The sequence below is a fragment of the Cucurbita pepo genome, chromosome LG18 (assembly GCF_002806865.2).
Source record: "Cucurbita pepo subsp. pepo cultivar mu-cu-16 chromosome LG18, ASM280686v2, whole genome shotgun sequence".
Classification (NCBI taxonomy): Eukaryota; Viridiplantae; Streptophyta; class Magnoliopsida; order Cucurbitales; family Cucurbitaceae; genus Cucurbita; species Cucurbita pepo.
In genome coordinates this window covers 7,847,153-7,874,718 of record NC_036655.1, presented here as the reverse complement: position 1 = coordinate 7,874,718, position 27,566 = coordinate 7,847,153, and the positions used below count along the sequence as shown (strand labels likewise).

Below are 27,566 nucleotides of genomic sequence, written 5' to 3'. Positions count from 1 at the left end.
TTTTTTTTTTTTTTTTTTTTTTTTTTTTTTTTCTCGCCGGAGGAGGGGAGAAAAAAGGAAGAAGACAAACCGACCAGGTGTAAAACGATATATTTAGGAGGGCAACAATGTATGGTGGCGTATCTGGCGGTGGGGCCCGACTTGAGAAAATATGCACCAAACACAAATGAGTGTAGAGACAAGTGCAACCCGGGGCCCCTCCACCTGCCCACCCGATCCACCAACCCGCTCCACCCGTCTCCCTTGGTCTCCCTGGGTTTCTGCACTTTAAATGAAATTTTAGGTTAAATTGTAATTTAACCTAAAGTTTCTTTTAAACATTTTCTATTTTATCAATGAATTTTTAAAAATTTAAAGACATATTAGACTATTTTTTAAAAAATTTATTGACCAAATACACATAAACTTAAAAATTATAATTTAACTAAATTATTTGGTGTAAAAACTTTATAATCATAAATGAGATCGACAACTTTTAACAAGCTTGGTAGATGCTTCAAACTTTTTGGAAAGCATCTTCCCCACGTGAATGTGAAATATTTATTAACGTAAAATGAAAAAAGAAATGATGGAATTCAAATTCTTGAGCTTCTACTATGTTAATTTATTATTATTTAATTATAATTTTTTTTTTTTTGGTGGCAGGACATTATTTTCTGACGGAGACCCTGTTAGAGAAAATGATAGAAACAGCGGCCAAGACGGGCATTGAAGGAAGGATTATCAACGTCTCTTCGGTGGTGCATGGCTGGGTGAAGAAAGATGGTTTAAGCTTTGGTCAAATGCTCAACCCAAACAAGTACGGGCCTCATTTATATTGAGAATTGTTAGGAGCGAGTCGCATATTGACTAATTAAGCAGATAATGGTGGATTTATAACTAAATACATTTTCATAGATATGAGTATTTTTGGGAAAATCAAAAGTTAAGCTACGAGTTTATGCTCAAAAGTGGACAATATCATACGATTATAAAGGTCGTAATTCCTGACCATTTATGTATTGTGTTTTATTTGCAGTTACAATGGGACTCGTGCCTATGCACAGTCAAAACTGGCCAATATTTTGCATGCCAAGGAAGTGTCAAGACAGCTTCAGGTAGGTTCTTCTAGTAGCATTCGGCATTCTTCTCTTAAATAGAAGAGCCCTCAACAATATTATTCCCAGCTACCTAGCTAACAGTTCAAATGAGAAATGGAAGAGGTTTGAATGACTCACCCGAGTTCTTTGTTTGTGGGATGGCAGGGAAGAAATGCCAGAGTGACCATAAATGCAGTACATCCAGGCATTGTAAAAACTGCTATCATAAGAGCTCACAAGGGCTTTATCACAGGTATGGACCATATTACTACCTGCAACTTCGCTGATACTTGGTTCTTATGCATATGAATCATGTAAAGTTCATCCTTCAACACAAGCAGGACAGAACCTGACTTCTCAAACTTTTCTGTGCAGATTCTTTGTTTTTTATGGCATCAAAGTTGCTAAAAACTACAAGTCAGGTGTGATTAAGCAGAAGCAATAAATAAATCTACTCCCCTCTTCCCCACAAAAAGAACAAAAAAAAACACCATTCATGATTGATTTAACTCACAAAATACATAAATGGCTATGCAGGGAGCATCAACAACATGCTATGTAGCACTGAGTTCGCAAACAGAAGGAAAGAGTGGAAAATTTTACGCAGATTGTAACGAGACAAACTGCTCATCCCTGGCCAATGACGAGTTAGAAGCACAAAAGCTTTGGACTCGAACTCGCAACTTAATCAATAAACAACTAAGCAAACTTTCCACTTAATCAAATATTATTCAACATTTGTAAAAAAAATCCAGGTTAGACGAGATGTACATAGGCTTGTCATTTCACAGTTCTATAGATAGGAAATCAATTTAAGGAATACCTGAAAGATACAGGGGCTAGAAAGTCCTCACCCTTCAGCCCTGTTCAAATAATGTATTACTCAACTCACACTAAAGTGCAATAATATCAATAGCGAGTGTAAAATATTTTGCTTTCTTACAAGGAAAGTCTCTGCAATAAGAGCAACTTAGCAGAAAACGATTGAAAAAGAAGTTATGAAAGAGAACCTACTGACAGAAAACGTGACTCAAATCCTTATAAACCAACTCGAGTCCATAGAGAAGTGAACTAGCACCTTTTAAGCTTTCATAATTATTTAATTATCTAATGCACAATCTTACATTTAAGTTCAATGATCATGAAAAGTCTGCATGTGAATCAGATGGATACAAAGTACTAGCACTCGGGGTACTTCCGGGAAAATCACTCTACGCATTACATCAAATCATAACATCGTGTAAAATAATGCACATAAAAACTAATTAGATACAAAAAACATACAACAGGTCATGTGATTACTCCTTCAACTTTAATTTTCAGATATGGAGCCTTCACAGTAGTCAGAGAAGTTCTGGCAAAAGTTGAAATCAGGACCCCATAATACTTTGTGTCATGGAAGCAAAAGGTTAAGCTCATCAATCGAGCCTTATTTCTTGACCTGCCAAACGTGATTCATTTCATTAGAAATTCTCTTTTGCATAACATTTTGAAATTTGCATAAAACAAAAAATCAAACTTGTAATGCATAGATGTTACAGTATTCTCTTAATATCATATACCATAGAATCTTAAATCATAAGCACCAGACCCCAAACATTAAATTGAATATACCTTGAAACGAGGAGTTCGACGCAGAGAAAATGCAGATCCAAGGGATTGGATAGCTGGTTTCTTTCCGGATGAAGTTTTCTTAGAAGGTTTGTCAGTTTCCTCGAGTTGAACCTGGTTATCGATTTCTTCAGTTGAAGATTCACTTCTGTCCAATGATGATGTCAAACCTGGAGCTGACATGGAGATTATCGTTGAGCCTTGATGCAGAGACAATGCTTGGGCCCCAACTCCTGTTGAATAACAAAAATATAACAAACTATTAATGCAGAACAAGTTCAATCTAACAAACTGCAAGAAGAACAAAACATGGTGCTTCAGGTAGTATGTCTATTAAGTACCAATGAGTTTTTTGTGCAATGAATAACACACTTTCAAGCAAAAAGTTCAAAATTCAGCGCACACCTTCGGCAGCAGCCTCCTGGAACCTCCGTCTCATGATCCTGACAAACTTGAATAACCCATTTGTATTATTTAATTCATGTATCAACTCTTCAATACCTTGCAAGGATGGGTTACAATCTAACACTGAAAAAGTAAGGTTGTCAGAAGATCAAGAACATGAAAAATCAACATACATTAAGAGCACATAACTTACACGTATAAGTATCATTTCCATGACGGATGGTAAAAGAATATTCTTTATCAGGATCGTCTACATTGATTTTCTTGAAAGAGAACTTTACCCCTGAAAACCCGAGAGAAGTTGTCGAGAAATTAATCTCAAGAATTCACAAAAAATATAAAGGTTATTAAAAAACAACTAACTCAAATTATCATACCATGCCCTCCTTCAATATGGAAATCAAGAACTCTATTGTACCAAGAAATAGCCTCTTGAATTTCATTTCTACAATCACTCTCTTGGGGTTCCTTGTGTTCATATGGAGATAAAGCTTTTGATGGCATTGGAAAGGAGGAAAAGTAATCAGTTTTTAAGGGCTAGCAAGAACAGATTTAAGAGTGAGCAGTCGTCGTAAATAAATTTTTACCTAAGGATTGCCGAGATATAGTTGTTGAATATTCATCCCTCCTTGCTTTGCAGTCTTGTAAATTGTTTCTGAGCTCTTCAATTCTAGATTTTGAAGTTGCAAGGGAGTCCGTGAGTGCGAGGCGTTTAGCCTCTTTACGAGTCTTGACTACAAAAACACGCAATTATAATGGAAATAAGCCTTATAATTAGCATGCAGCCTCAGTCGATTCAACGAAATAGTGTATTCTACTCATGCAGCGTTAGAGGAAATTAGCATAATCGTAGCTCATACCTGCAAGAGCTTTAACCAGTTCATCTTCCGCCTCCCTCAGCCTCGCTTTTAGTTCCCCCAGTTTTCCTGAAAATTCAAAAATCAATCAAAGATGAAACAAGAAATTTCGAAGTAAACTTGGCCACTCCTGAACCTAAACCTACTCAGTCCCCTAGAATTACATTCATTTTTGAGTCTTGTACGCTACCAATCTCAAAACCCTATCGGTGACTTCACAAACAATTCTAGTACCGATTACATTATTGAACTCGCCACAATATAACGGTATCGCATCCACTTCTTTCCCGAATAATTTGAAGAGAATAGATGGCTCACCTTGGCTTCGGGCATTTTCTCGGGACCGTGCAGTGATCGATTCCAGAGATTTGCGAAATGAATCCGCGAAGGACTCCATTTTTTGTTGCTGAACTGCAATTTCCTTTTCACGAACAATTCGAAGTGACTCCATCCTCTCACAAACAGAATCTTCAGCCTTGTTCTCCATTCTTTTACAGAGCAAAGAAGTTGCTTGACACTCGTTCGCCCGCCAAATTTGCTTCAAAGTTCAAATTCTTTCCTGGAGAACATCGACGGACGACGACGACGACGACGGTTGGTAATGAGTCACGTTGGGCCGTCGGTGGCTCACAAGGCAACACCGATTTTGAGCCCAAATTGTATCTGGCCCATTTTCATTTTCTGAGCCCAAACAGCCCAACTAGGGTCTCTCAAGACCCATTTACTGAGTAGTAGTCAAGATTTGAAGCCTAATGGAACTTGAGAGTGACCCTACACGGATCCGCTCCTCAAATCATGGCCACACAAGGCTAAAATCTTTACTAGATACATGAGTTAAACTGAGTTAAATTGTAAAAAGGTAAAAAAAATGGATAGATGTAGAATTCATTTCCCTTTTTAACCTTTTTTAACGCCACTCGTAAACCACTTAATTATTCTCTTTACCTATTTGGTCGCATTCGACGTCGATTCGAGAGATAATGATTAAAATCGATTTGGATACTAGATCTGTGACTAAGAGGCTTAATTTAGTTTGATTTTTTTTTTTGGCACTTCAAATTTACGTGGTTAATGAAGTTTTTAGATAGGCTCCTGGCTTAACTCGTCATTCAACGACCAATGATAATAATACAAGGAAAAGTCACAATTTGGTCTAAAAGAGATAACACGAAATCAAAAAGTTCAATTGATATGGTAATTAAAAAAGAAAAAAAAAACGCTCCATTCGAGAGCGGAAAGAAGAAAAGTGTACGTACTCAAAACCAAATTCATCTTAAAAAAAAAAAAAGCTCAAAAGCAGTGTAAAGAGAATGGAATGATCATATGAAAGAAGCATTTGATTATGTGACAAAATAGTGGTAGGTGGGAAGAGTAATAAAGCCTCCCACATCAACCTAGTAAGGGACATTTTCCCGATATATAGGGTATGTTGTGGAGCTAAAATGGGACATCCACGCAGAAAGGGAAAAAGAAAAAGCTCATTTATGCTGTGAACTGTTTGATTTTCTAGCAGCTGCCACAAGGCATTCATATAATGGAGGCCATCTTAAGGCTATCAATAAACCCACTTCTTCTTGTTCAATACTATATTCTTTTTCATCTTCTCGTTTGTAGCCTTATATTTATCATTACAGATGATATATGAATTCTTTAAATATCAAAGTTTTCATATGGTGAATTAATAAAAAAAGTGGGTAAAATTGGAATTAAAATCTATCACTTCTATATTAACGTTTTACATAGCAATCTATTAAGTTCTCAAGTCCGGGACAAATCAAGCCTAACTCAATAGATAGAGACATCAATTACAATCTTAAATGTTGTTAGTGCAATCTCCTTCGTACCTATTGAACTAAAAAAATTCTTTAGGAGTACTTTTATAAACATTGGAAAGTGAATATCTCATCCTAATAGTTCTTGAGTTCTTGACAATTCGAGCCTACTTCAATAAATAAAGACACTAAATTTCAAATGTCGATAATGTAACTTCGTACAATTATAGAACTAAAAAAACAAAATTCGATCAAAAGTGAATATCTCATCCCACTTATCACAAATTGAACACAATTTTATGTATTAATAATATTTTAGTTAGAAAAGTCTATTTAAAAACTAACTTAAATCTACCTATGAAATTCCACATCAGTTGAAGATGAGAACGAAGCTATAAGAATGTGGTAATCTCTTCCTAGTAGATGTTTTTTAAAAGACCTTGAGAGTAAGCTCGAAAGGGACAGCCCAAAGAGAACAAAAAACACAAATAGGACAATATCTATTAGCGGTGCGCTCGTAGAAAGCTCCAAACTCAAAAGGAACAAAAAATTCAAATAGGACAATATCTGCCCGTAGTGAGCTTGAGCTCTTCAGAAGTCCAAAGAAATGAATATTTGCTAACAATGAGTTTGAACTGTTACTAAGTCGAGTTAATGTACGTCAAACTGACCTTTGTACAGTAGGAAGTAGGAAGTAGGAAGCAGGAAGCAGAATCTTAACTAATTATGAAGCAGGCATCAAATTTTGTATAATTGGAGGAGAGTTCTAGATAGATGGTTCCAAATGAAATTAGTTGCGTCACAAAAACAATAATGGAAAATTTGAAATTGGCTCATAAAATTTACAATTATTGAGACAGCCCATGTTTACTTTACATAGATGCAAGTAGAGCTAAGGAATTAGATTGACAAGACCATTGTCCTAACACCAGAATTACCCAAATCTCAGATAGGGATATGAAAGAAATGTAGTATAGTATAGTATAACACATGCATGCATTTCCCAGATACAAATGACTTTATAACTCAAAAAATAAAGGTACAACAACCTTTACCTTTGAACTCATCATAATTAATCACATTATTCCACATCAATTCAAGGCCTTGCTACCCTTTTCAAAAATGAAGAAATGACAGTAAAGAATAATACAAAAGAAGAGAGAGAGAGAGAGAAAGATGACTTTGATTATATTCACCAAAAAGGCTGTCCTAAATCAAGCTTTAATGGATATTAAAATCACTACCATCTCCTTGATGGAGAAGGAAACAAACACAAAATTTAAATACAGTGATTAAAATAACATGAATCCACATCATGATCACGAGATAGGCACAGACACTGAGTGACTTCCTTCTATAATAAAACCCAAAATCCAAATTGTGATTCTAAATTTTGGATTGGATTGGATTGGCCTCTTCTTTATTTAATCCGAAGATCACATGACTTCCTTCAAATTTTCTACCAGTAGGGAATTTTCACTTCATCATTTGGTCGCAAAAAAAAAAAAAAAAAAANAAAAAAAAAAAAAAAAAAAAAAAAAAAAAAAAAAAAAAAAAAAAAAAAAAAAAAAAAAAAAAAAAGTAATATAAAAACAGGGTTATGCAGCAGATCCACAGGCATTCGAATCTTTTATCCTATTATATATTATTTTTAGATCCAAACCTCTGCCCTTCCTCCCCAGATCTGTTCATAAATCTTAAATTTAGGGTTATGCCATGTGGATGGTTCAGGCTTCAAATCTGTTCATCACTGTTTATGGTATTGCCAAACTAAACAGGATAAAGTTAGGCCAATATTTATATACATATATATTTTAATTTCCAATGGTAATGAAGGAGTTGGAATTGATTTCTTTGTTTGTATCTTGAGGAGGAGGTTGTAGCCAATAGGATATATTTGTGTGAGATCCTACCTCAGTTGGAAATGAGAAAGAAACATACTCATTTTAAAAATCTTGAAGGGAAATCTAAAAAAATCCAAAAACGACAATATCTCTCCAAGTGAGCTTGAGTTGTTACAAATGGTATCGGAACCAGACATTGGATAGTGTGTTTGGGCCCCAAGGGAGCTTGGGTTGTTACAAATGGTATACACTGAATAGTTTGTTTGGGTCCCAAAGGGGGTGGATTGTGAGGTCTCACATTGGTTGGAGAGGGAACGGTTAGTGTGTTTGGACACCGAGGGAGGTGGATTGTGAGGTCCCACATTCGTTGGAGAGGGAACAAAGCATTCCTTATAAAAGTGTGGAAGTCTCTCCCGAACAGACGAATTTTAAAAACGTTGAGGAGAAGCCTAGAAATATCCAAAACATCTACTAGGGGTGGAGTTTGATGATGGAAAACTAAGGGCCACGCAATACCAATGTAAACCGTTTATTTTGGAAGAGAGATTATATATAAAAAAAAAATTGAGAAAAATAAAAACGGCACAGAAACATAATTGCATTAAATCTTTATTGAAAAAAACAACCCCCAAAAGAAAGCAGCCTTATTAAGGTTAAAAACGTGAAGAAAAGGTATATATAATCATACAGATTTTTGGAAAGCAGCGGAAGGGGTAGCAACAAACAAACAACGTTATCATATAAAGTTGGGCCACGATGGTTTAAGGCCATCTGGCTGGCCTGAAAGCAAAATGCAGGTCACTAAAAACCCCTAATGTTCTTTTGGATATCTGGCCTTTAATTCATCCCATTCGCCCCAAGAACTCAGTTGGTGAAAACTGAAAAGCTCTTTCTATCCTTCTCTCTTTCTTGAAGTTGTTCCAATTAAAATACAGCTTTCCGCCACCCTCCTCCCACCTCTCCCCTTTATCAATATAAAAATGCAAAGCAAACGCCAACCAAAAATTCCATCTCCCCCTGCACCACCATCATGGCCTAGCTGTTGTTCTTGGATCCCAGGATTTAAGGCATTTCAAATTGTTTATAGAGAGGACCTAATTTAAGACATCGTAGACCGCAAGACATGATTTGGCTCCTCTTGTTTTTGGCACTCCCTAGGCTCAAACCCACTTTTCTGTTTCTCTCATTGGAGTTTGTAGTTTAGTTGTAATGCCTGTAAATTCATGGACCCTCCCCTCCTCATCTATCCTAATCCTAATCCTCTGTTTTTCAGTCTTCTACCTCTTCCCTCTCCCAACTTCCGCCATTAACGAACAGGGTCAAGCTCTACTCACTTGGAAGCTGAGTTTCAATGGATCAAACCAGGCTCTACGTAATTGGGACCCTAACAACCAAACTCCATGTGGGTGGTTTGGAATCACTTGCAACACAAACAGAGAAGTAGTGGAAGTAGTACTGAGGGACGTGGAATTACCTGGTGAACTTCCTTCGAATTTCTCTTCGCTCTCGTCGTTGAACAGGCTCGTCTTGTCTGGTGTGAACCTCACCGGTTCCATTCCTAAAGAGATCGGTGTTCTTAGCCAGCTCCGGACCTTGGAACTTAGTGACAATGGCTTAACTGGAGAAATCCCAAGTGAAATATGTGCCTTGCTAGATCTCGAACAGCTTGACCTCAATTCGAATCATCTCGAAGGATCAATACCTGCAGGGATCGGGAATCTCACGAACTTGAAGGAGCTGATTCTGTATGACAATCAGTTAAGTGGTGAAATTCCCATTAGTATAGGAAATTTGAAGCAGCTTGAAGTGATTAGAGCTGGAGGGAACAAGAACTTACTTGGTTCTGTGCCGGAAGAAATTGGTAACTGCAGCAGTTTGGAGATTCTTGGTCTAGCTGAAACAAGCATCTCGGGGTTCCTTCCATCCAGTCTTGGCCGCCTCAAGAAGCTTCAAACATTGGCAATCTATACTACGCTACTCTCCGGCCAGATTCCTCATGAACTTGGCGACTGCACTGAGCTCCAGAACGTTTATCTCTATGAGAACTCGCTCTCCGGCTCGATCCCGAGCACGTTAGGAAGGTTACAAAATCTCCAGAGTTTGCTAGTATGGCAGAACAATTTGGTCGGCGTTATACCGGTGGAGCTAAGTAAGTGTAACCAATTATTGGTCATCGACATTTCAATTAATTCCTTGACAGGAAGCATTCCTTCAACGTTTGGGAACTTGACATTGCTCCAAGAATTGCAACTGAGTTCAAATCAATTATCCGGTGAGATTCCGAAGGAGATTGGAAGCTGTTCGAGAATCACTCATATCGAGCTTGATAATAACCAGCTCACTGGTACGATCCCTTCTGAATTGGGAAATCTCACCAATCTGACATTGCTGTTCTTGTGGCAAAACAAGCTCGAGGGGAGTATTCCACCCACCATTTCCAATTGTGGCAACCTCGAGGCTTTGGATTTATCATTGAACGCCTTGACAGGTTCGATTCCGACTGGAATTTTCGAGTTGAAAAAGCTTTCCAAGCTTCTCCTCCTCTCCAACAACCTCTCTGGTGTGATATCGCCGGCGATTGGTAACTGTTCGTCTCTGTTTCGGTTACGAGCGAATGACAACAAGCTCACAGGAGAAATTCCGCCGGAGATTGGGAATTTGAAGAACTTGATTTTCCTCGACCTTGGAAACAATCGCCTCACTGGAGCGTTGCCTCCGGAGATCTCCGGCTGTAGAAATTTGACATTCCTCGATTTGCATTCGAACTCTCTAACAAAATCTCTTCCAGAAGAATTCAACCAGCTTTCTTCTCTTCAGTATGTTGATCTCTCAAATAATCAAATCGAAGGGACGCCGAATCCGAGTTTTGGAGCTTTCAACTCGCTCACGAAACTAATTCTCTCAAACAACCACTTCTCGGGGCCTGTACCGACTGAAATCGGTTCCTGCTTGAAACTTCAGTTACTGGATTTAAGTTGCAATCAGCTCTCTGGAAATGTTCCTCCGAGCTTAGGGAAGATTCCTTCGCTAGAAATTGGTCTCAATCTGAGCTTAAACCATCTAACCGGCGAGATTCCCCCGGAGTTTGCAAATTTAGACAAGCTAGGGTCATTGGACCTCTCTTACAACCAACTCTCAGGCGACCTCCACATTCTCGCAGACCTGAAAAATCTCGTAGTCCTCAATGTATCACACAACAATTTCTCAGGGCGTGTGCCAGAGACGTCATTCTTCACGCAGCTCCCTCTAAGCGTCCTCTCAGGGAATCCGGACTTGTGCTTCGCCGGCGAAAAATGTTACGCCGATAACCACACCGGCGGCGGTCACCACACGTTAGCGGCTCGAGTGGCCATGGTGGTGTTACTGTGCACGGCGTGCGCACTGCTACTAGCGGCAGTATATATCATTCTCAAAGATAGACATTCGTGTCGAGGATGCTTCAATGGGTCCCGCGGTGAAGATTCAGACGCCGCCTTTGATAGCGACCTGGAGCTTGGCTCAGGCTGGGAAGTGACATTATACCAGAAGCTTGATCTTTCAATCTCCGACGTAATCAACTGCTTAACGCCGGCCAACGTCATCGGCCGCGGCAAGACCGGCGTTGTGTACAGAGTCTGCATCTCATCAGGTCTAATAATCGCCGTGAAGCGATTCCGATCATCAGATAAGTTCTCGGCGGCAGCGTTTTCATCCGAAATCGCAACACTGGCGAGAATCCGGCATCGGAACATCGTCCGATTGCTAGGGTGGGGGGCGAATCGGAGGACGAAGTTACTGTTCTACGACTACTTGCCGAACGGGAATTTGGGCGAGTTGCTACACGAGGGGAATGGGCGCGTGGGGTTGGACTGGGAGAGTAGATTCAAGATAGCATTGGGAGTGGCGGAGGGTTTGGCTTATTTGCACCACGACTGCGTGCCGGCAATTTTGCACCGGGACGTGAAGGCTCACAACATTCTGTTGGGGGATCGCTACGAGGCGTGTTTGGCGGACTTTGGGCTCGCCCGCTTGGTTGAAGATGGTCCAAGCGGTTCGTCTTCCACGAACCCCCAGTTCGCTGGTTCTTACGGCTACTTTGCACCCGGTAAGGTCTAAACTAATTATTACAGTAATAATGAACAAAAATTACTATGGTATATTTTGGTAATTTACCTTTTTTCCATCTTATAACTTATTTTTAAAAAATACTTAATTAAATTTCTTATAATTTTTAAAATTTTAATTTTCCGTTCATATTTCTTATAATCGTAATTTGCGTACGTATTTTTTATATATAAAAAAATAAATTAATATAGACAGTAGGAGGATAATAATGGGTGTAAATTGGAGGATAAGAATAAAATGGGGCAGGATGATTGTGACCAGTGAGAGGTTGCAAAGATTTTCATGTCATTTCCTTTGGAAATTTGCACTTTTCAATTTTAGAATTTAGTTAGAATTTTAAAAAGTACTTAGAAAAATGATTTTTTTTTTAAATTTGTTTCTTTAATATTATAATTTTTTTTCGCAGAGTACGGATGCATGTTAAGGATCACCGAAAAGAGCGATGTGTATAGCTACGGCGTCGTTTTGTTGGAGTTAATTACAGGTAAAAGACCCGCAGACTCATCATTTGCAGAGGGCCAACACGTGATTCAATGGGTGAGAGATCATTTAAAGAAGAAGAAAGATCCAATTTTGATCATGGATCCCAAACTCCAAGGTCGACCCGACCCACAAATCCAAGAGATCCTCCAAACATTAGGAATTTCCCTACTTTGCACTAGCGACCGTTCTGAAGAAAGACCGACAATGAAAGACGTGGCAGCTCTTTTACGGGAGATCCAACAAGATCACTTGGCAAACGTAGCAGAGGCTGTCGACAAGCCGCCACGAAACAATAGCAACGCAACAAGTTTGGAAACAACATCATTTTCATCCTCTTCTACAGCTCGTGCGAGTCATTTGCTTTTCACGTTGCCTCTTCAGGAGTCATCACGTTGCTCGTATGTGTCATTGTCCTCATCAAGCACGTATACGCCGCGTGAACAATGATATTTGCTATAATTTATTATTAAAAAAAATTAAGATTAAGATTAATGTATCTTTGGGATAAGTAGATAGGGTATTGTAAAGGATTTAGCTTTTAGACCACTTCTTGAATGGAGAAAAAAAAGGAAAATATAATATTAATATATATTTTTTTATAAATTCATTATTATTGGTCTTTTCTATTGCCGTCTGATAAATGTGAATTAACAAAGGCCATTTGGTTTCTTACAAATAATATAATTCAAGGTTTATTGGAGAAAAAAAAAAATAATAATAATAATAATATTCAGTTTGGTTGGGCGGTACGTGGAATTATAAGTGAATAATTGATTAAAGTGGCGTCGTTTTGGAAAAGGAGCGAAGTGAAATGTGAGTGGGCGTGTGCACGTTGGAAGGTTCTTCATTGATCTGTGCTTGTGAACTGTGGAGTGAGTGTGAAAGGGAATAATAAAATGTGAAAGGGAAAATGTGTGGTACTAAACCACTAGGAAATGGCCAATGATTGGATTATTTGAAGTACATCCTTCTCCTTCATTCCTTCCTTCTAACATACTTCCATACCTCGGTAGCTCGAGTCGAGAGATCAATAAGTTAAAAGTTTGAATCCACACGATCGTTTATTGTTGAACTAAAAAAATATATACTTCACACCGACTCCTCAAAACGTGTTGCCTCTTATCTCCGAGACTTCATCGGCATTCCTTTTTCTTCCTTTGAAGATCCTAATATTCATCCTATGAATAAAACACACAAGTTACGAATCAAAGTAAATACATAAAGTTCCACAAAAGTAACGAAGAACTAATAACATCCACCTGGGTTGAAAAATTTCAGATTTAAATGTGCGAACATAACAGTCCAAGCCTACTACCAACAAATATTATCCATTTTGTCTCACGATTTTTAAAACGCGTCTACTAGGGAGAAGTTTCCACACCCTTATAAAGAATATCCTTGCTGGCTCTAATACCATTTGCAATAGCTCAAGTCTACCGTTAGTAGATATTGTCCGTTTTGGTCCGATACGCAATATCTACTAGCGGTGGACTTGGGCTATTACAAAGGGTATCAGAGTCAGACAAGGACATTCCTTATAGGTGGGAAAACCTCTCCCGTTGCGTATCGAATCAAAGCAGACAATATATACTAACTAAAAAAGAATCATGACATTGCTTTAGAAAGAAAAGGAGAGCTCAAACCAGCACAGCCTAAAGAAAGAAAGCTGCAACGAGTTGAAGAAGTTAGTGTAAATGCGAACTTTTAAGGGAAGTACGTTGGTTTCAGTTTTCATGGTAGTGAAAAGACGCACCTTCAAAAAAAAAAAAAGGGGCTTGAGGCAGCCACAGTGGATGAACATGGCTTCCCATTTCACGAGGACCTTTAACACTAAGCTTGTCACTGAAGAGTTCTGGTTTTTCCATGAAAGAAATGCAGTGTTTCTTGAAGACCCTAAATTTAGATTAGATTATAGTTTCTTCAGCTGTCTTTCTATTTTCAGCTTTGGCCTTATCAGCTGAAAACAGGAAATGGGTGAGTGGTCTGCAGTTGGCTAAGCAGCAATGGTTAGAGTCAGAGAGATGAACAGTATGAAGTTTTCAAAAGAAAAGAGTTCTTTTAGAAGTACCTTCTCAATATTTTCTCTAATGCTATATTTGCAAGCACGCTGACATATTTCAGTGATGGATGCGTGACCCAAGAGCTCTCTCACAGACATGCTTTGAAAACTTTGATGTTATATTAATCGGTGCAGACGTCCAGTCCTAAGCAGCGTGGGGTCTATAATGTCTGGCCTGTTTGTTGCCCCAATTATAAACACGGTCTTTATAACCGCTCAAGCCCACCGCTAGCATATATTGTCTGTTTTAGCTATCGCCATCAGTCTCACGATTTTTAAAACGCGTATTCTAGAGAGAGGTTTCCACACCACTATAAAGAAGGCTTCGTTTTAAGATTTATCGTATAACCTCTGAGTCTGATAAGAAATGATGGGTTAGGCAAATATATGTTAAGACCTGAGTTGCTATAGAATAGTACAGAAGGAGGTGACTGACGAGCCTTATCAAGTATCTCTCTCACATTTGCCTCACTTTCACCAAACCACAATGTCAGCAACGCAGGTCCTTTCAGACTTATAAAGTTGGCATAGCATTCATTGGCAATTGAGTAAGCAAGTAGCGTTTTGCAACAGCCAGGGGACCCAGAAAAAAGAACACCTTTAAAGAGGGGAAAAAACACGACAAATCTGAGAAATTAGATGCACCAAAAGCTGAAGATTATAACTAACAGGGCACAAGCCTCTGGAGCTCTATTTCAACATTGTCCATCCCATCAATACACCATCTCATGAAACTTTTTGTGAGATCTTCCATCGATTGGAGAGGGGAACGAAGCATCCCTTATAAGGGTGTAAAAACCTCTACTTATCATATGCATCTGAAAATCGTGAGGTTAACGGCGATACATGATGGGCTAAAACGGATAATATTTACTAGCGGTGGGCTTGGACTGTTATAAATGGTATTAGAGCTAAACATCGGGCAGTGTACCAGAGAGGACGTTGGGTCTCAAGAGGGGTGGATTGTGAGATCCTACATCGGTTGGAAGACGATATGTCTTTCCACTTCTCGTGTGTTGTCTCCCTCATTGGAGCAGTAGAATCTGGCTCATCCATAAATATAATTGAGGGGCCATTCTTTTAAGCTTCCACAAATGCCTTTCTCAGATTGCTTTCACTCTCACCACCTAACTTGGACATTATTTCCGGCCCATTGATGACAAAGAAGAATGCACTTGTGTCATTAGCAACAGCTCTTGCTATAGGAGTCTTTCCAGATCGAGCATGCCCATATAGCAATATCCCTTTTCTAGATTTTACACCAATGGAAGAGTTGTGGGTGTCTACCGATTCCACGCTCTTATAAAGAAGGTTTCGTTCCCTAATCCAACCAATGTGAGATCTCACAATCTACCTCTTTAGGGCCAGCATTCTCGCTCGCACAATACTCGGTGTTTGACTATGATACTATTTTTAATAGTCAAAGCACACTGTATAAGATACTTATACAGCTATAAGATAGTGCCTGTCACTCATGACTTCATTCTCCAACGTGAGATATCACAAATATACACTTCAAACCCGTCTATCTCATAAGTGGTAAAAAGAATTGCAGAGTAACAAAAATTTCCAAGAAAACAGCTCTTGAAACAAGCTTAGCACCAACTCTTCTCTTGTCTAACTTTTAAGTAGATACCACTAAAATATGCATCAACGTATCTTGTCATTTGAAACCCAGGAAAATTCACAGCTAATAACTCGCCTGAACAAGAACAATCAAGATAATAAACGATAACTTACAGGTCCGATGAAGAAGAATGGCCCTTATCCGAAGCAGATAAGCCTATTGGGTCTGTCATCGTTTCATCGTTTTATGGTTTGAACACCACAAATGTTTCTGCAAGTTTTCAGATCATCGGTGACCTGCGGAAGGAAGATATGAAGAAATGAAAAAAAAAAAGGCCATGCTGTTGTAAAGAAGACGGATAATCCAGATAGCTCGTATACAAACGTCGTTTCCAAACGATTCTTTGAAACTAATGGCGGGTTGCCAAGGAAGCAACGTAATCGGTGATGTAGGCGCCATTTTACAGGTTGACAAATTGGGGTTAATTTGCTGCTTGGATCCGACTATCCGCCAGTGAATCTGGGCCTGGCCCAACTTAAACCAGCCCAATTTCATTGCTTGAGAAAGATGAAAGCATGGCGGCTACTGGTGGTGATCGAGCTTTGTTCTTCTGGCTTGCTTTCAGGACCGCCGTGGTCCTGAAAGACAACAATTTCAGCAAAGTAAATGATGGCGATCGAAACTAGTGGAAGAATAGACAAAGTAAATGGAAATGAATTGAGTTATGAGGAATTTGTGGAACGATACATGGAGAAGAACCAACCTGTGGTTTTGACAGGTCTTATGGATGATTGGAAGGCTTGCAGCGATTGGGTCGACGAGAATGGGCAGCCAAATCTACGGTTCTTTTCCACGCATTTCGGGAAATCCAAGGTTCAGGTACTAAATTTATGCTCAATTTTCATATCTGTTCTTTTTTGTCTCGTTTCATTTCATCATGATGCATTGCGATTCAAATTCTTGGTATATCCGGAGATTTTATTCAGTGGAATAAGGCGAGTCTTGCTCTTGCAACTCAAACAGCATGAAGAAGGATGCATATCTCCTCGTTGCTTAAAGATTAATGACTTAGTAGTATGCACCGATTGTGATATCTTTTGGAAGTTGGTGAATGTTTAGTTTTAGCGTTTCCTTTGACCGTTGCCTTTCTGGCTCAATCCCGGAGGAACTCGGCTTGAACATTTTGCATTACTTGTGTGATTGGGCCATCTCATCTAGTGATAGAAAGAAAGAAAGAATGAGTTTCAAGTCTTTGTTCCAATTTTTATAAGGTTAGATGATCATTTGCCATTTGTAGGTTGCAGATTGCAATACTAGAGAATTCACAGATCAGAAGAGAGTAGAAATGTCTGTTTCAGAGTTCATTGATCAATGGTGCAAGGAGGCTGTACAGGAGCGTGGCGTTACTTCGAACAATGGAGATATCGACAAGTCTGTACTATACTTGAAGGACTGGCATTTTGTGAAGGTGTAAGCAGGAATCACTTATCCTCTACTTATCATTCATTTTATTTACTTTCCGTGTCGGATCTAATGGATATATATGCCTATAACGAACAACAAATTTGAGGCCTAAGTAAGTTGTAAGAGCCCAAACCCAACGTTAGCAAATATTGTTCTCTTTGGGCTTTCTCTCAAGGTTTTTAAAACGCGTCTCCTAGGGAGAGGTTTTCACACCCTTATAAGGAATGTTTCGTTCCCCTCTCCACCTGATGTGGGATCTCACATAAGTCGTACTCCTAGTGTCGAATTACTAGGTAAAATGGTTGGTTGGAACACATGCAAGACCGACGTGGCTCTTCTGAGCCCGTGTGACGTTGCCTTGTATGCCTTAGTGTGGGATCTCACATAAGTCGTACTCCTAGTGTCGAATTACTAGGTAAAATGGTTGGTTGGAACACATGCAAGACCGACGTGGCTCTTCTGAGCCCGTGTGACGTTGCCTTGTATGCCTTAGTTTAAGCATGTTTTATTAGCAGGTGCAGTTCTTAGGATAGATTTACCATTCTTGTTGACGAGTGGATTGGAATGTAGTTCATCTCAAGCTTGACTTTGAATCTCAACTATGAAAAGCTTAGGAATATCCATAGTTTTCAACTGAGGAAAACAATTAAAGGGTATATTGACAAATGATGGAAACATTTTGGTATGGTTTCTCGAGATGTCCTATGAATACGCTAGACTGTCATTGAATTATTGTAACCGCCCAAGCCCACTGCTAGCAAATATTGTCCGCTTTGACCCGTTACGTATCGCCGTTAGCCTCGCGGTTTTAAATGCATTTGTTAGGGAGAGGTTTCCACATCCTTTTAAGAAATGCTTCGTTCCTCTCTCCAACTAATGTGGGATCTCACACTTATAATGTAATTTTCTTAAATTTCCATGTTCGATTAATCTTTACATAATCATCTTACATTATTATTGTTTGGAACATGCTGGCAATAGACTTTTGCCTGTATGACTGTGTCAAATTATGGGCTTAGTTGATTAGCGAAAAGCTAGGTATGTTGTCTCACATGCCTTTCTATCCTTGTTGATCTGATTCTCAGGAATACCCAAATTATGCAGCATATTCAACTCCACACTTTGTTTGTGATGACTGGCTCAATCTATACCTCGACAGTTACCGTATGCACAGGGATCCCGACTCTTACCAAGAGAAGGATGAAATAAGTTGCTCCGACTATCGTTTTGTTTACATGGGAGCAAAAGGTATAGCATCATACAAAATCGTTGCACTTTTTTTTTTTTTAAATGTTCAGCCTCATCAAAACTTTTACATGGTTCTTCATCAGGTTCTTGGACTCCACTTCATGCGGACGTTTTCAGGTCATACAGCTGGTCAGCAAATGTTTGTGGAAAGAAACAATGGTTTCTTTTGCCTCCTTCTCAGTCTCATCTTGTATTCGACAGGCATGGACATAGTTCTGTTTTTTGCGCTTTACCGTTAACTGATGGTTCAATATGTACATGACGATCTTGTTCTAATTTCGTAAGTAGTCGCCAATTTCTGTTCTGAGGGACTTGTGGATTTGAGGAACTAATTCTTTCCATTACATTAGTACTTAAGATTGAGAAGAGGAAAGTGATGGAAAAGATGCTAAAATTCTAAGCTGAAACAAACCTATGAGTTGACTGTTTTGTCTTCGTCCACGAGAATTGTTTTGGTATGCATATGTTCATACGACCGTGACCTTCGAAATCCCCCTCCCTCCTCCCCTCGATCTTTGGGCTTTGTCATTGTTTCTTAACTTTTTGTTTGTATCTTCAAACAGGAATATGAAGGCCTGCATATATAATATCTTTGATGATAATATAAGTGAAAATTTGTTTCCTGGTTTTAAGAAGGTAAATATGATTCCAGGTGTGCAACCTCTTCTCCTTCTATGGCTTGAATATATCAGCTTTTTGCATGTTCATGTGTTTATCATTATGCAGGCTACCTGGTTGGAGTGCACTCAAGAACAGAATGAAATTATATTTGTGCCAAGTGGCTGGTATCATCAGGTTCATAATCTGGTATTATACTTCCTTATTTCTCTTATGCCCTTGTGGTGCAAATGATTTGTATATTTCATTGTTTTAGGGGTCATTATTTTATGATTAGCTTAAATTGTCCTTTTCATTCTCAACTTCCGATTAATATTTCTCGACCGGTGTTGAACTTTAAGGTTCATTCATCGTAGTTTGTCCGACCAGGAACCGTTCTATCTTTTGATGTGTTTGTTTCTTTGCAGGAAGACACTGTATCAATAAACCACAATTGGTTTAACTCCTACAACCTCTGTTGGGTGGTAAGGCTTGTTATTATGGGCAATACACAATCTTTGTTGACAACAGGATGAACAATATTCTGATTCAACTGGCATGTTTCCTGCTCTGAATTCCATTCTTTCAGCTGGACTTGATGGCACGGGATTACAATGAAGCTAAGGAGTACATAGAAGACATTAGAGATATATGTGATGACTTTGAAGGTCTCTGTCAGCGCAACCTCGCAGCGAACACAGGTAGCGATTAGCTTCAATAATTTTACTCATGAATACGTTATCTTCTTAATATATACTTTCGAATCTTTACCCAGCATGTTGAGACCAGAGTGTCACTAGGGAGCAAGATCTTAAGAACTCCTGTTTTCTCATTATTAGGGTTGAGGAATAGTATCAGATTCAGACGTCGGGCAATGTGCCAGTGTCTCACTGGCCCCCCAAGGGGATGGATTGTGAGATCCCACATCGATTGGAGAGGGGAACGAAGCATTCCGTATAAGGGTGTGGAAACCTCTCTCTAGCAGACGTGTTTTAAAAACCGTGAGGCTGACGTCGATACATAATGGGCCAAAGCGGACAATAGGGCTTGGGTTGTTACACAATACCAATGATATTCTATTACTAGTTAATTCTTACAACTTTTTTCTTTCCTTTCAGGCATGAACTTCTATGACTTCTTCATCTTCTTAGCACGCTTTGCTCTTGCCAATTTGGTGGTATTAGACAATCTAGCTAGAGACACCGAAAATGTTGCTGGGAGCTTATCTCCAATGGTTCAACAGTTGGCTCACAATCTTGCTTCAATAAAGAACATTGTCTTGAAAATGAAATCCCTGGAATGTTTTTCAGGAGACCAAGGATTCGTGTTGGATCTAGGAGAAACACACAAAGATCCCAAGTTTTCTAACCTCTGTTACTCTTTAGTTCAAACTTGTGGGTCCATACATAAACAACAGATTTCTCGCCTTTGCACGAAGACAATCGACACACACGATTCTAGATCTTCGACTATCATTCAAAACTTCTGTGATGGTGTTTCATCCCCCCAAGATCTTGTCACATTTATCGACACGGTCTCAACAGAACGCGCAAAATCAGAAGCACCAGAATGATAGTTCTCATGTCATACATGCACAGCTGATATCCAAGCTCGTTGTTGGTAGAACAGTGTGGTTCATTTACAAGGCATTGTAGAAATAAGAAATCAGAATAAATGATGAATCTCACTAGTGCTAGTCCTCCTGGCATTGAAGTGACAAATCTTTGCTTTCAGATTCTCTTTCTCTCTCATGATTGGATCGTTGCAGTGATTCAAAGAAAAGGAGGGAAACAGAGGTTAGCAGTCTGTGGTATGATTTGAAAGCGACCCCATGGTGGATCAAATTGTGGGTGCACCCACAAAAGATCACCATCTTTTATGGGCCTTTGCTTTTTTTTTTTTTCCTGAACTGTCCCATAAAAGTGTTGTTTCCTTTGCTTTTGTTGGTAAAGTAAACTGTATTATTGTATGCTTTTTCAGTTCAGGCCACCACACAAAGATGAGCGCCTGTGGTTAAAGTTGGCGGCACCAAGCTGTGGCGTCCATTTCACTCTTCCCCTCACTCACTGGTTCATCACTCCCTCTCATCTCTTGTTTTTTATCCAATAATCTGTTCTAAACAAATCTTTGGAACTATTTAATTAGTTTGTGATGCGAGATTTCTGTTATTTGTTTGTCTCATGAGATGGACGAGTATCTAAAGCATGTAATGGGTTTGATCTTCCACTCTGCAATTGTTCAAACGGTTGCTATACCAACTTTTTTGAACTAAAACTCATTTGCAAGCTCTCCCTTTTCCTAGTTGTGTTTCAATCGTCGTTTTTCTATTTGATTATTGTGGTCGTGTATTCTAACGTGATGAAAAGGGTGAAAATGAATTTAGAAAAATAATAATAAATAATAAAGTTTGAATGTCATTGACCACTGCCATTAATTATTGTTTGGTTGACTTTTCATACACTCCATTTGATATATTCACTCACTCACTCGCTGCAGATATTCTGTATGGTTCATTTAAAGATAGAGACTTTTAAAAGAGCAATGGAAGTATGCTTCTTTATTGCTCCCCACATGCAAATCCATAAAGTATGGGACCTTCAAAACTGATTCCAGGAAGGATTTCTTTAAACAAACCTTAGTGATGTATGACATTACGAGCCACTTTAATCAATTTTTTTTGCGTGAATCTTTGTCAATCCATCGATGTTTGGTTAGAAAGTCATTAGAACTTATGCTTAAAGCAAACAATATTATACCACTATGAACGTCTGTCCGTGCATCATTTTGTTAAAGTGTTTTGGATTATTATGTTCAGCTTTTGTGTTCCTTTCGTTTGTAAGATTTGTCTTTTATATTTGTTTAGAAATCAAAGAGAATTGGAGCCCATATCCTATTATCTCCAAAATTTTACAATATCCCAAAATGGGTCCACATAGGAAGGAAGAAACCCAAAGATATTTATATAATTATAATAATGAAAGCAAACCAAATCATTCTAAATGCCTATAGAGAGAGTGGGTAAGAAATAAAATCCCCAAAAATAAAAAAGAAAAAGAAAAAATCTATGCCATTTTGATGTGGTCATGGACAGTGTACATTTCTACCAGGGCCTCCATAGTAAAAATAAGTGCCCCAAAGCTTGTTTTTTCCTTGTCTTATGTCATAGCAATTCGGATGATCGGCCAAGAGATGAAGGTTCGAGACAGGAAGCAAGCTGTTGTCCCAATCAATTATTTGCAGATTTCTGAAATAAGAAGCTTTTCCATAGCCTTCTTCTGCAAAATGCCCACTTCCCATTTGTGTTGATGTGTGTAACCCTGTTGATCTTGTGTTCACTATTTCTCCTCCAAATTGGATCATGCTGGCATGGCTTCCCAAGTGACTGAACAAAAATGCTGGCCAGTACCCTACTAACAGTCCCTGCCCAATTTCCAGCCACCAGTTTCCGTGCCTCGGATCCTGCATCGACAATCAATCCGTATAGTTGACTTTCATGAGATTAGTCGAGGTGCGTATATGCTAACTCTCATCTAGGCATATAAGACTGAGAGAAACTTATGGTGAGTGAAAGTAAGTCACTGGTCGTCAAACCATCAGAAGGGGTATAGAAATATTTGCTAAAGAAGAAGAAAGGAAACCACGTGGGAGTCCTATCAATGGCAGACAAATTCTTGCTTTTGAAATGATTAAGGTTACAAAAATGTTTTTGTTTATGGGGGTGGGGAGGGAGTGTAAGAGTGGAAACTTTTAAGGTTTTATGTGAGCTGTCAGCTTCAACCTAACTCGATTATTAAGATGATGGTCTTACCTTGGCTAATTAAGAAGAAGATTTGTAACAATCTAAACCTACCGATATTATTCTTTTTGGGTTTTTCTCTTCCGGGCTCTCTTTCAAAATTTTTAAAACGCATTTGCTATGAAGAGATTTTCACACTCTTATAAAGAATGTTTCGTATTCTCCTCAACCGAAATAGGATCTCACAATCCACCCCCTTTTGGAACCCAGCGTCTTTGCTGGCACATTGCCTCGTGTCTACCTCCTTCGGGGCTCAGCCTACTCACTGGCACATTGCCCGATATCTGGCTTTGATACCATTTATAACCTTGAGGGAAAGTTCGAAAAAAAAAACTCAAAGAGGACCATATCTAGGGCTTAGGCTCTTGCAAAGATTATGGGTTTATAAGTAAATAACACTATCAACGAGACCTTCACAAAAAGCAAAACCACGAGAGATTATACTAAAAATGGACATTAACATATTATTATGGAAGGAAGGCAGTGGTTTCAAGTAGAGGTTCCGATTTCAAAACCTCTCGTTGTTTCACATTGTTTACTGTCAAAATCACCTCTAGTTAAATCAACCCATATAGTTAATTCTCCATTGATTCCATCTTTTTCTCTTTTCTAGGGGTGGGGGGTGGATTTCATTGGATATTGAAGAAAGCTCACCTTCCAAATCATTAAACCCACATCAAATTGTCTGCCATTGTAATAAGATCTTGGAGATATGGCAGCTCCTATGGCAATCTTGTTATTAGTTTGAACAAACCCAGAACACAGTAAGTTGTAGCACCCTGTTGCTTGGTATGCGTCTGTCTGAAGAACACAAGAAAAGAGAAACAAGTTCAGAAAAAACAAGATTTCTCTTTCGTTTTCCCCTGAATCTTTTGAAACATGTACTGTAAATTTGAACTGACCGTCCAATATGTGAAGAATCTAGGGTAATTATCTCCATATAACTCAGGACTAACCTGATCAAACCACCATAAACAAAATTTTCAGGAAGTTTCAGCACAAACAGATGCAAATTAAGAGAAAAACAAAGAAAAACATGCCTGCCAACCAGCTTCAATGGTGTTCAAATCATTATTGAATGATCCAGAAATAACCCAGATTTGAGATAAGCTGAACTCATATTGATCACTCACATGGGGTGCCCAAACATTTATGTTGGCTTTTGCCCCGTAATATTGTTCTCCATTAACAAACACTACAGCATGCTGTAAGAAATTTGGCCATTTTCTTAGTTTGTATTGATTCCCAGATCAAGCAACAGACAACCAAATCAATCTCATTGCATTAATGCTTAAGCGGAAGGAATTTGAAGAACAAGAAGAAGAAGAGGAAATTACTAACCTCATGGCCGCTGTCTGATGAGTCCCTTCTGACAGATTTTATTGGCTTTCTTCCAAATCTTTGAACAGAGCTTGCTCTTAAAATGTCTTGTTCTGTAGTTCTTCTAATGGGAACGGTTCCTTTAGGGCATGATTCACCGGTCTGCCGCCATAGCTGGTAGCTCTCTGCAACAGAGCCGGCGGAGGAGTTGAAACCCTTTGGCCTTTCTGGGGGATCCTGGAAATTGAAATATAATTTCTCATATTCGATTTTGCTTACAATAAAGTAAAATTACAGAGAAATTAGGTTACCAATGGGAGTTGCCCTTTGAGCTTATTGTGATCAAAAGCAGGTTGAAGATGAGAGAGCACGCAATCAATTAAATCCCCATCTGGGCTCTGAAAACGAAGAAGGATCAGCAAACCCCAAATTCTCAAAGATTCATTATATAAAAAAAAAAAAAAAAAAAAAAAAAAAAAAAAAAAAAAAAAAANAAAAAAAAAAAAAAAAAAAAAAAAAAAAAAAAAAAAAAAAAAAAAAAAAAAAAAACAGCCGAACGGAGGGGGGGAGGGAAATATGCCTGAATTGTCTTGACGGGGGGTTTATTGATGTTCTTCAAGTACGCTTTAATGCGGGTAAGTTTCTGGTACTCTTCGGCGGTGGGTATGAAACTCTCCGCCGCAATGGGCGGCGCGGAGGTCGAAGCGATGAGAAATAAAGCAACAAAAGCCGCTAATAACATTGAGAGGAAGAAAGGGGATGGAAAACGGCCAGTTTAAGGGAATGATTTGGGGTGTCGTTTTGGTAGAAGAATACGTGCGTTTGTACGTATTGGGGTTGTCGTATTAGGGCAACAAATCCAGAGAGCTTCTTAACTTAACACTTGGCTTCTTCCTCCTCTGCTTCGAATTCTCTGCATGTCCTTACAAAACAGAACGAACCATTCTCTTCAGGAACAAAAACCCATGAATTGTTTTTTTACACGAATCCGCCATTTTCAACTTTGTATTAATATATAGCTTTTCTGGGTTTGAAGAGCATCTTGGCTTCGTTAATGGCGCTTTTCTGACAGACATAGAAATTGGAGAGTAGAGAAAAAGGAAGGACCCAGATGGGTGTGGGTTGTCTGTTTATGAACAGGAAACTGGTCAAAAGACTCGAGAAACTAAAAAAAAGATACGGTTTCTTTTTCTTTTTTTCTTTATTGCAGGGATGAGAGAGAAAGAAGAGAGAGAAGTAGAAATGGGCATTTGATTTGATGAACTGTGTTTGTGTGAAGAAGATGGATGAAATTGAGGTGGGTTTGGGTTTTGATTGTGACCTTGCTTTTACAGAATTCTGGGAATGGTGGAAACAGAGGCGGGAATCAACCAGACAAACTCCGCCTGAATCCTTTTTAAATGTTCTATTATTTCACCTGCAAAACTGCCTCCTCTCTCAGTACACTCCCTTTTCCTTTCTTTTCTTTTTCTTTTTTTTCTAGGAATTTTCTCTCTCTTCTCTCTCACACAAACATTTATGCAATTTACCTAGTTGGCACCCAACTGAGTGCCGGGTGTCGGACTTTGATATCATTTTCAACGGCTCAGAGCCCATCTATCACCGTCTTTTGGAGAAATAATATATATGAATAACATCGCGGTCTAGCTCTCATACCATTTGCAACCGCCTACCATCTATCACTACTCAAATTTTGCATTCTCTTATAACCGGTCAGCTTTAGCCTATTGTCAATACACCACATTGCTCAAAGTCTGGCTCTGATGCCATTTGTAATAGCCTACGACTAATAGATAGTGTCTGTTTTAGCCTGTTGCGTGTCTGTTTTAGCCTGTTGCGTATCATCGTTAGTCTTTGATACCATTTGCATCCACTCAAATTCATAGCTACCAAATATTGTCCCATTTGACGCGAACTCATACCCTTATAATAAATATTTTGTTCTCTCCACGTTTCAGTCCATTGATCAATAATGTTTTATTTATATTTCTTTAAGTAGAATGGTACAAATCTGAATTTAAGGAAGCACTTATCAAAGGGGCCTGACTCGGATTCATTTCACTCTCGAATTGGTTTTTAATTTAAATTTCAATATTTACAGCACATGGCAGGATTTTGCAGCCCTACCCTTTCCTTTTTGGTTCCCCGAGCTGCCCTGCCCGTGCCCTGCCTGCCCATCTATTTTATTTATATTTATCGATTTTCAATTAATGCAAAATTTAAAAACAGTTTAAATATAATTTTAGTTTATAATTTTTACTTCATTTAGACTTCCATTTGAATAATTATTAAACATCATTCAACGTGTATTAAATAATTTTAAATGAGGCCTGAAATAAAATTACTGAACTTAAAATGATTTTGAAAAGTAATTTCTACTTTTTTATTTTTATTTTTTATCCATGGATTGTAATATCAAAATTAATGAATAAATGTAATATAAACATAACAAAAAGGTGAAAACAGCCACATTTATTCAAAATCTAAAAACTAAAATTAATTAAATTGAAATTTAAATATTCTTTTTTAAAAAATGAAAGTTTAANTGATTTTGTAGTTTGAAACTTTGATATACATGTATATATAAAAAAAAAAAAAAAAAAAACTGGGCCCATTAATATATACAGCTAGTCAATAATTTGAACTTTTATTTAAATAGAAACCAAATTTTCAAAAGAAAAAGAAATTACATTGAAAAGAGCAAGCATCGTTCTTAGACAATTATTTAAATAAATAAATAAATTAGACACTTATTTATTACGAAGACCAATAAATAAAAATTGGGAGTAGATGAATTTTTTTAACAACATAGTGACATCGAGTGACTTTTTAAAAAGTAATTCTCACATTATTTTAACGTTTTATGTGTCCTTATAAAAACATAGGAAGGAAGTGAAAAAAAAGGAAACTGACCAAACTTTAGGACTCAAAAAGATGATAAAAATTTAAAGGCTAATTATACAAATACTTTATTATTATTATTATTATTATTATTGAATAACGATCAAATCAATTCAAATAATTATTTTTTTTTTATTTGAAATTTAATTTTGGTCCTTTGGGTTTAAGGAATTGCAGATCGTGTGTCTGACTTGCAAAAAACGCGTGGACCCAATTTGGCCCATGTCCATCAAATTTTGTACCTCTGGACACCATTTTATAAACTGTGGAAGGCCCATTAGTAGGCCCATTTAATTTTTGTTTAATAAATTATTTAATAGTCAAAGCACAAGATTTAACCCATCTAATACTTTGAAATTTAGTAATAAAACCAATGTATTTCACAATTTTACCCATTTTGAAAAGTAGAATTAATAATTTGAATTTTAAAATGTTTCGTTAATATCTTTTATTTTAAAA

At 38.1% G+C, this 27,566-nt stretch overlaps 5 protein-coding genes across 10 annotated transcripts in view; 3 read left to right on the top strand and 2 right to left on the bottom strand.

Moving 5' to 3' along the window:
- The window catches only part of LOC111780052 (short-chain dehydrogenase TIC 32, chloroplastic-like), a 3,313-nt gene extending 1,271 nt beyond the window's left edge, over positions 1–2,042 (top strand). The window contains exons 4-8 of the mRNA XM_023660316.1: positions 646–799; positions 1,019–1,097; positions 1,245–1,332; positions 1,455–1,501; positions 1,617–2,042. Of these exons, the coding sequence (XP_023516084.1) occupies positions 646–799; positions 1,019–1,097; positions 1,245–1,332; positions 1,455–1,501; positions 1,617–1,799 (551 nt within the window). The 3' untranslated portion in view covers positions 1,800–2,042. The remainder of the gene's footprint in view (positions 1–645; positions 800–1,018; positions 1,098–1,244; positions 1,333–1,454; positions 1,502–1,616) is intronic.
- A 96-nt stretch (positions 2,043–2,138) lies between these two features.
- LOC111780055 (probable kinetochore protein SPC25) lies at positions 2,139–4,523 on the bottom strand. Its single transcript, XM_023660317.1, has 8 exons — positions 4,271–4,523; positions 3,956–4,021; positions 3,683–3,829; positions 3,473–3,586; positions 3,289–3,378; positions 3,096–3,218; positions 2,694–2,923; positions 2,139–2,520 (listed from the first exon to the last, which is right to left on the bottom strand). Exons 1-8 carry the CDS (start codon positions 4,437–4,439, stop codon positions 2,509–2,511), a joined length of 951 nt encoding a protein of 316 aa, XP_023516085.1. The 5' UTR covers positions 4,440–4,523; the 3' UTR covers positions 2,139–2,508.
- Positions 4,524–7,314: 2,791 nt separating this feature from the next.
- Positions 7,315–12,723, top strand: LOC111780051 (LRR receptor-like serine/threonine-protein kinase). The gene is made up of 2 exons (XM_023660315.1): positions 7,315–11,652; positions 12,079–12,723. The coding sequence occupies exons 1-2, from the start codon at positions 8,778–8,780 to the stop codon at positions 12,600–12,602; spliced, it is 3,399 nt and encodes a 1,132-aa protein (XP_023516083.1). The 5' UTR covers positions 7,315–8,777; the 3' UTR covers positions 12,603–12,723.
- Positions 12,724–16,362: 3,639 nt separating this feature from the next.
- LOC111780426 (jmjC domain-containing protein 4) lies at positions 16,363–21,391 on the top strand. 5 transcript variants are annotated; one of them, XM_023660830.1, is made up of 10 exons: positions 16,363–16,660; positions 17,079–17,249; positions 18,331–18,493; positions 18,577–18,694; positions 19,057–19,129; positions 19,220–19,300; positions 19,519–19,575; positions 19,680–19,791; positions 20,209–20,886; positions 21,076–21,391. In XM_023660830.1, the coding sequence occupies exons 1-9, from the start codon at positions 16,448–16,450 to the stop codon at positions 20,661–20,663; spliced, it is 1,443 nt and encodes a 480-aa protein (XP_023516598.1). In that variant the 5' UTR covers positions 16,363–16,447; the 3' UTR covers positions 20,664–20,886; positions 21,076–21,391. The 5 variants fall into 5 exon arrangements, with proteins under 5 accessions (XP_023516598.1, XP_023516594.1, XP_023516595.1 ...); XM_023660826.1 differs by having other exon boundaries at positions 19,057–19,300; XM_023660827.1 differs by having other exon boundaries at positions 19,057–19,300; positions 21,071–21,391.
- Positions 21,392–21,956: 565 nt separating this feature from the next.
- Positions 21,957–25,633, bottom strand: LOC111779664. Of its 2 annotated transcripts, XM_023659768.1 has the most exons (7): positions 24,787–25,631; positions 24,518–24,604; positions 24,228–24,443; positions 23,927–24,091; positions 23,789–23,842; positions 23,541–23,687; positions 21,957–22,549 (listed from the first exon to the last, which is right to left on the bottom strand). In XM_023659768.1, exons 1-7 carry the CDS (start codon positions 24,946–24,948, stop codon positions 22,172–22,174), a joined length of 1,209 nt encoding a protein of 402 aa, XP_023515536.1. In that variant the 5' UTR covers positions 24,949–25,631; the 3' UTR covers positions 21,957–22,171. The 2 variants fall into 2 exon arrangements, with proteins under 2 accessions (XP_023515536.1, XP_023515537.1); XM_023659769.1 differs by lacking the exon at positions 23,927–24,091 and having other exon boundaries at positions 24,787–25,633.
- Positions 25,634–27,566: the final 1,933 nt, after the last annotated feature.

Excerpts from the sequence above, each read along its gene's own strand:
- LOC111780055 (XM_023660317.1), bottom strand. The coding sequence starts at position 4,439 with ATGGAGAACAAGGCTGAAGATTCTGTTTGTGAGAGGATGGAGTCACTT. Across the intron at positions 3,219-3,288 it reads TGGAAATGATACTTATACGT|TGTTAGATTGTAACCCATCC; the intron begins GTAAGTTATGTG and ends TTACTTTTTCAG. Across the intron at positions 2,924-3,095 it reads CCAGGAGGCTGCTGCCGAAG|GAGTTGGGGCCCAAGCATTG; the intron begins GTGTGCGCTGAA and ends GTTATTCAACAG.
- LOC111780051 (XM_023660315.1), top strand. The coding sequence starts at position 8,778 with ATGCCTGTAAATTCATGGACCCTCCCCTCCTCATCTATCCTAATCCTA. Across the intron at positions 11,653-12,078 it reads TTACGGCTACTTTGCACCCG|AGTACGGATGCATGTTAAGG; the intron begins GTAAGGTCTAAA and ends TTTTTTTCGCAG.
- LOC111780426 (XM_023660826.1), top strand. The coding sequence starts at position 16,448 with ATGATGGCGATCGAAACTAGTGGAAGAATAGACAAAGTAAATGGAAAT. Across the intron at positions 18,695-19,056 it reads TCTCATCTTGTATTCGACAG|GAATATGAAGGCCTGCATAT; the intron begins GCATGGACATAG and ends ATCTTCAAACAG. Across the intron at positions 19,792-20,208 it reads CAACCTCGCAGCGAACACAG|GCATGAACTTCTATGACTTC; the intron begins GTAGCGATTAGC and ends CTTTCCTTTCAG.
- LOC111779664 (XM_023659768.1), bottom strand. The coding sequence starts at position 24,948 with ATGTTATTAGCGGCTTTTGTTGCTTTATTTCTCATCGCTTCGACCTCC. Across the intron at positions 24,092-24,227 it reads CATCAGACAGCGGCCATGAG|CATGCTGTAGTGTTTGTTAA; the intron begins GTTAGTAATTTC and ends AATTTCTTACAG. Across the intron at positions 23,843-23,926 it reads CCATTGAAGCTGGTTGGCAG|GTTAGTCCTGAGTTATATGG; the intron begins GCATGTTTTTCT and ends TGGTTTGATCAG.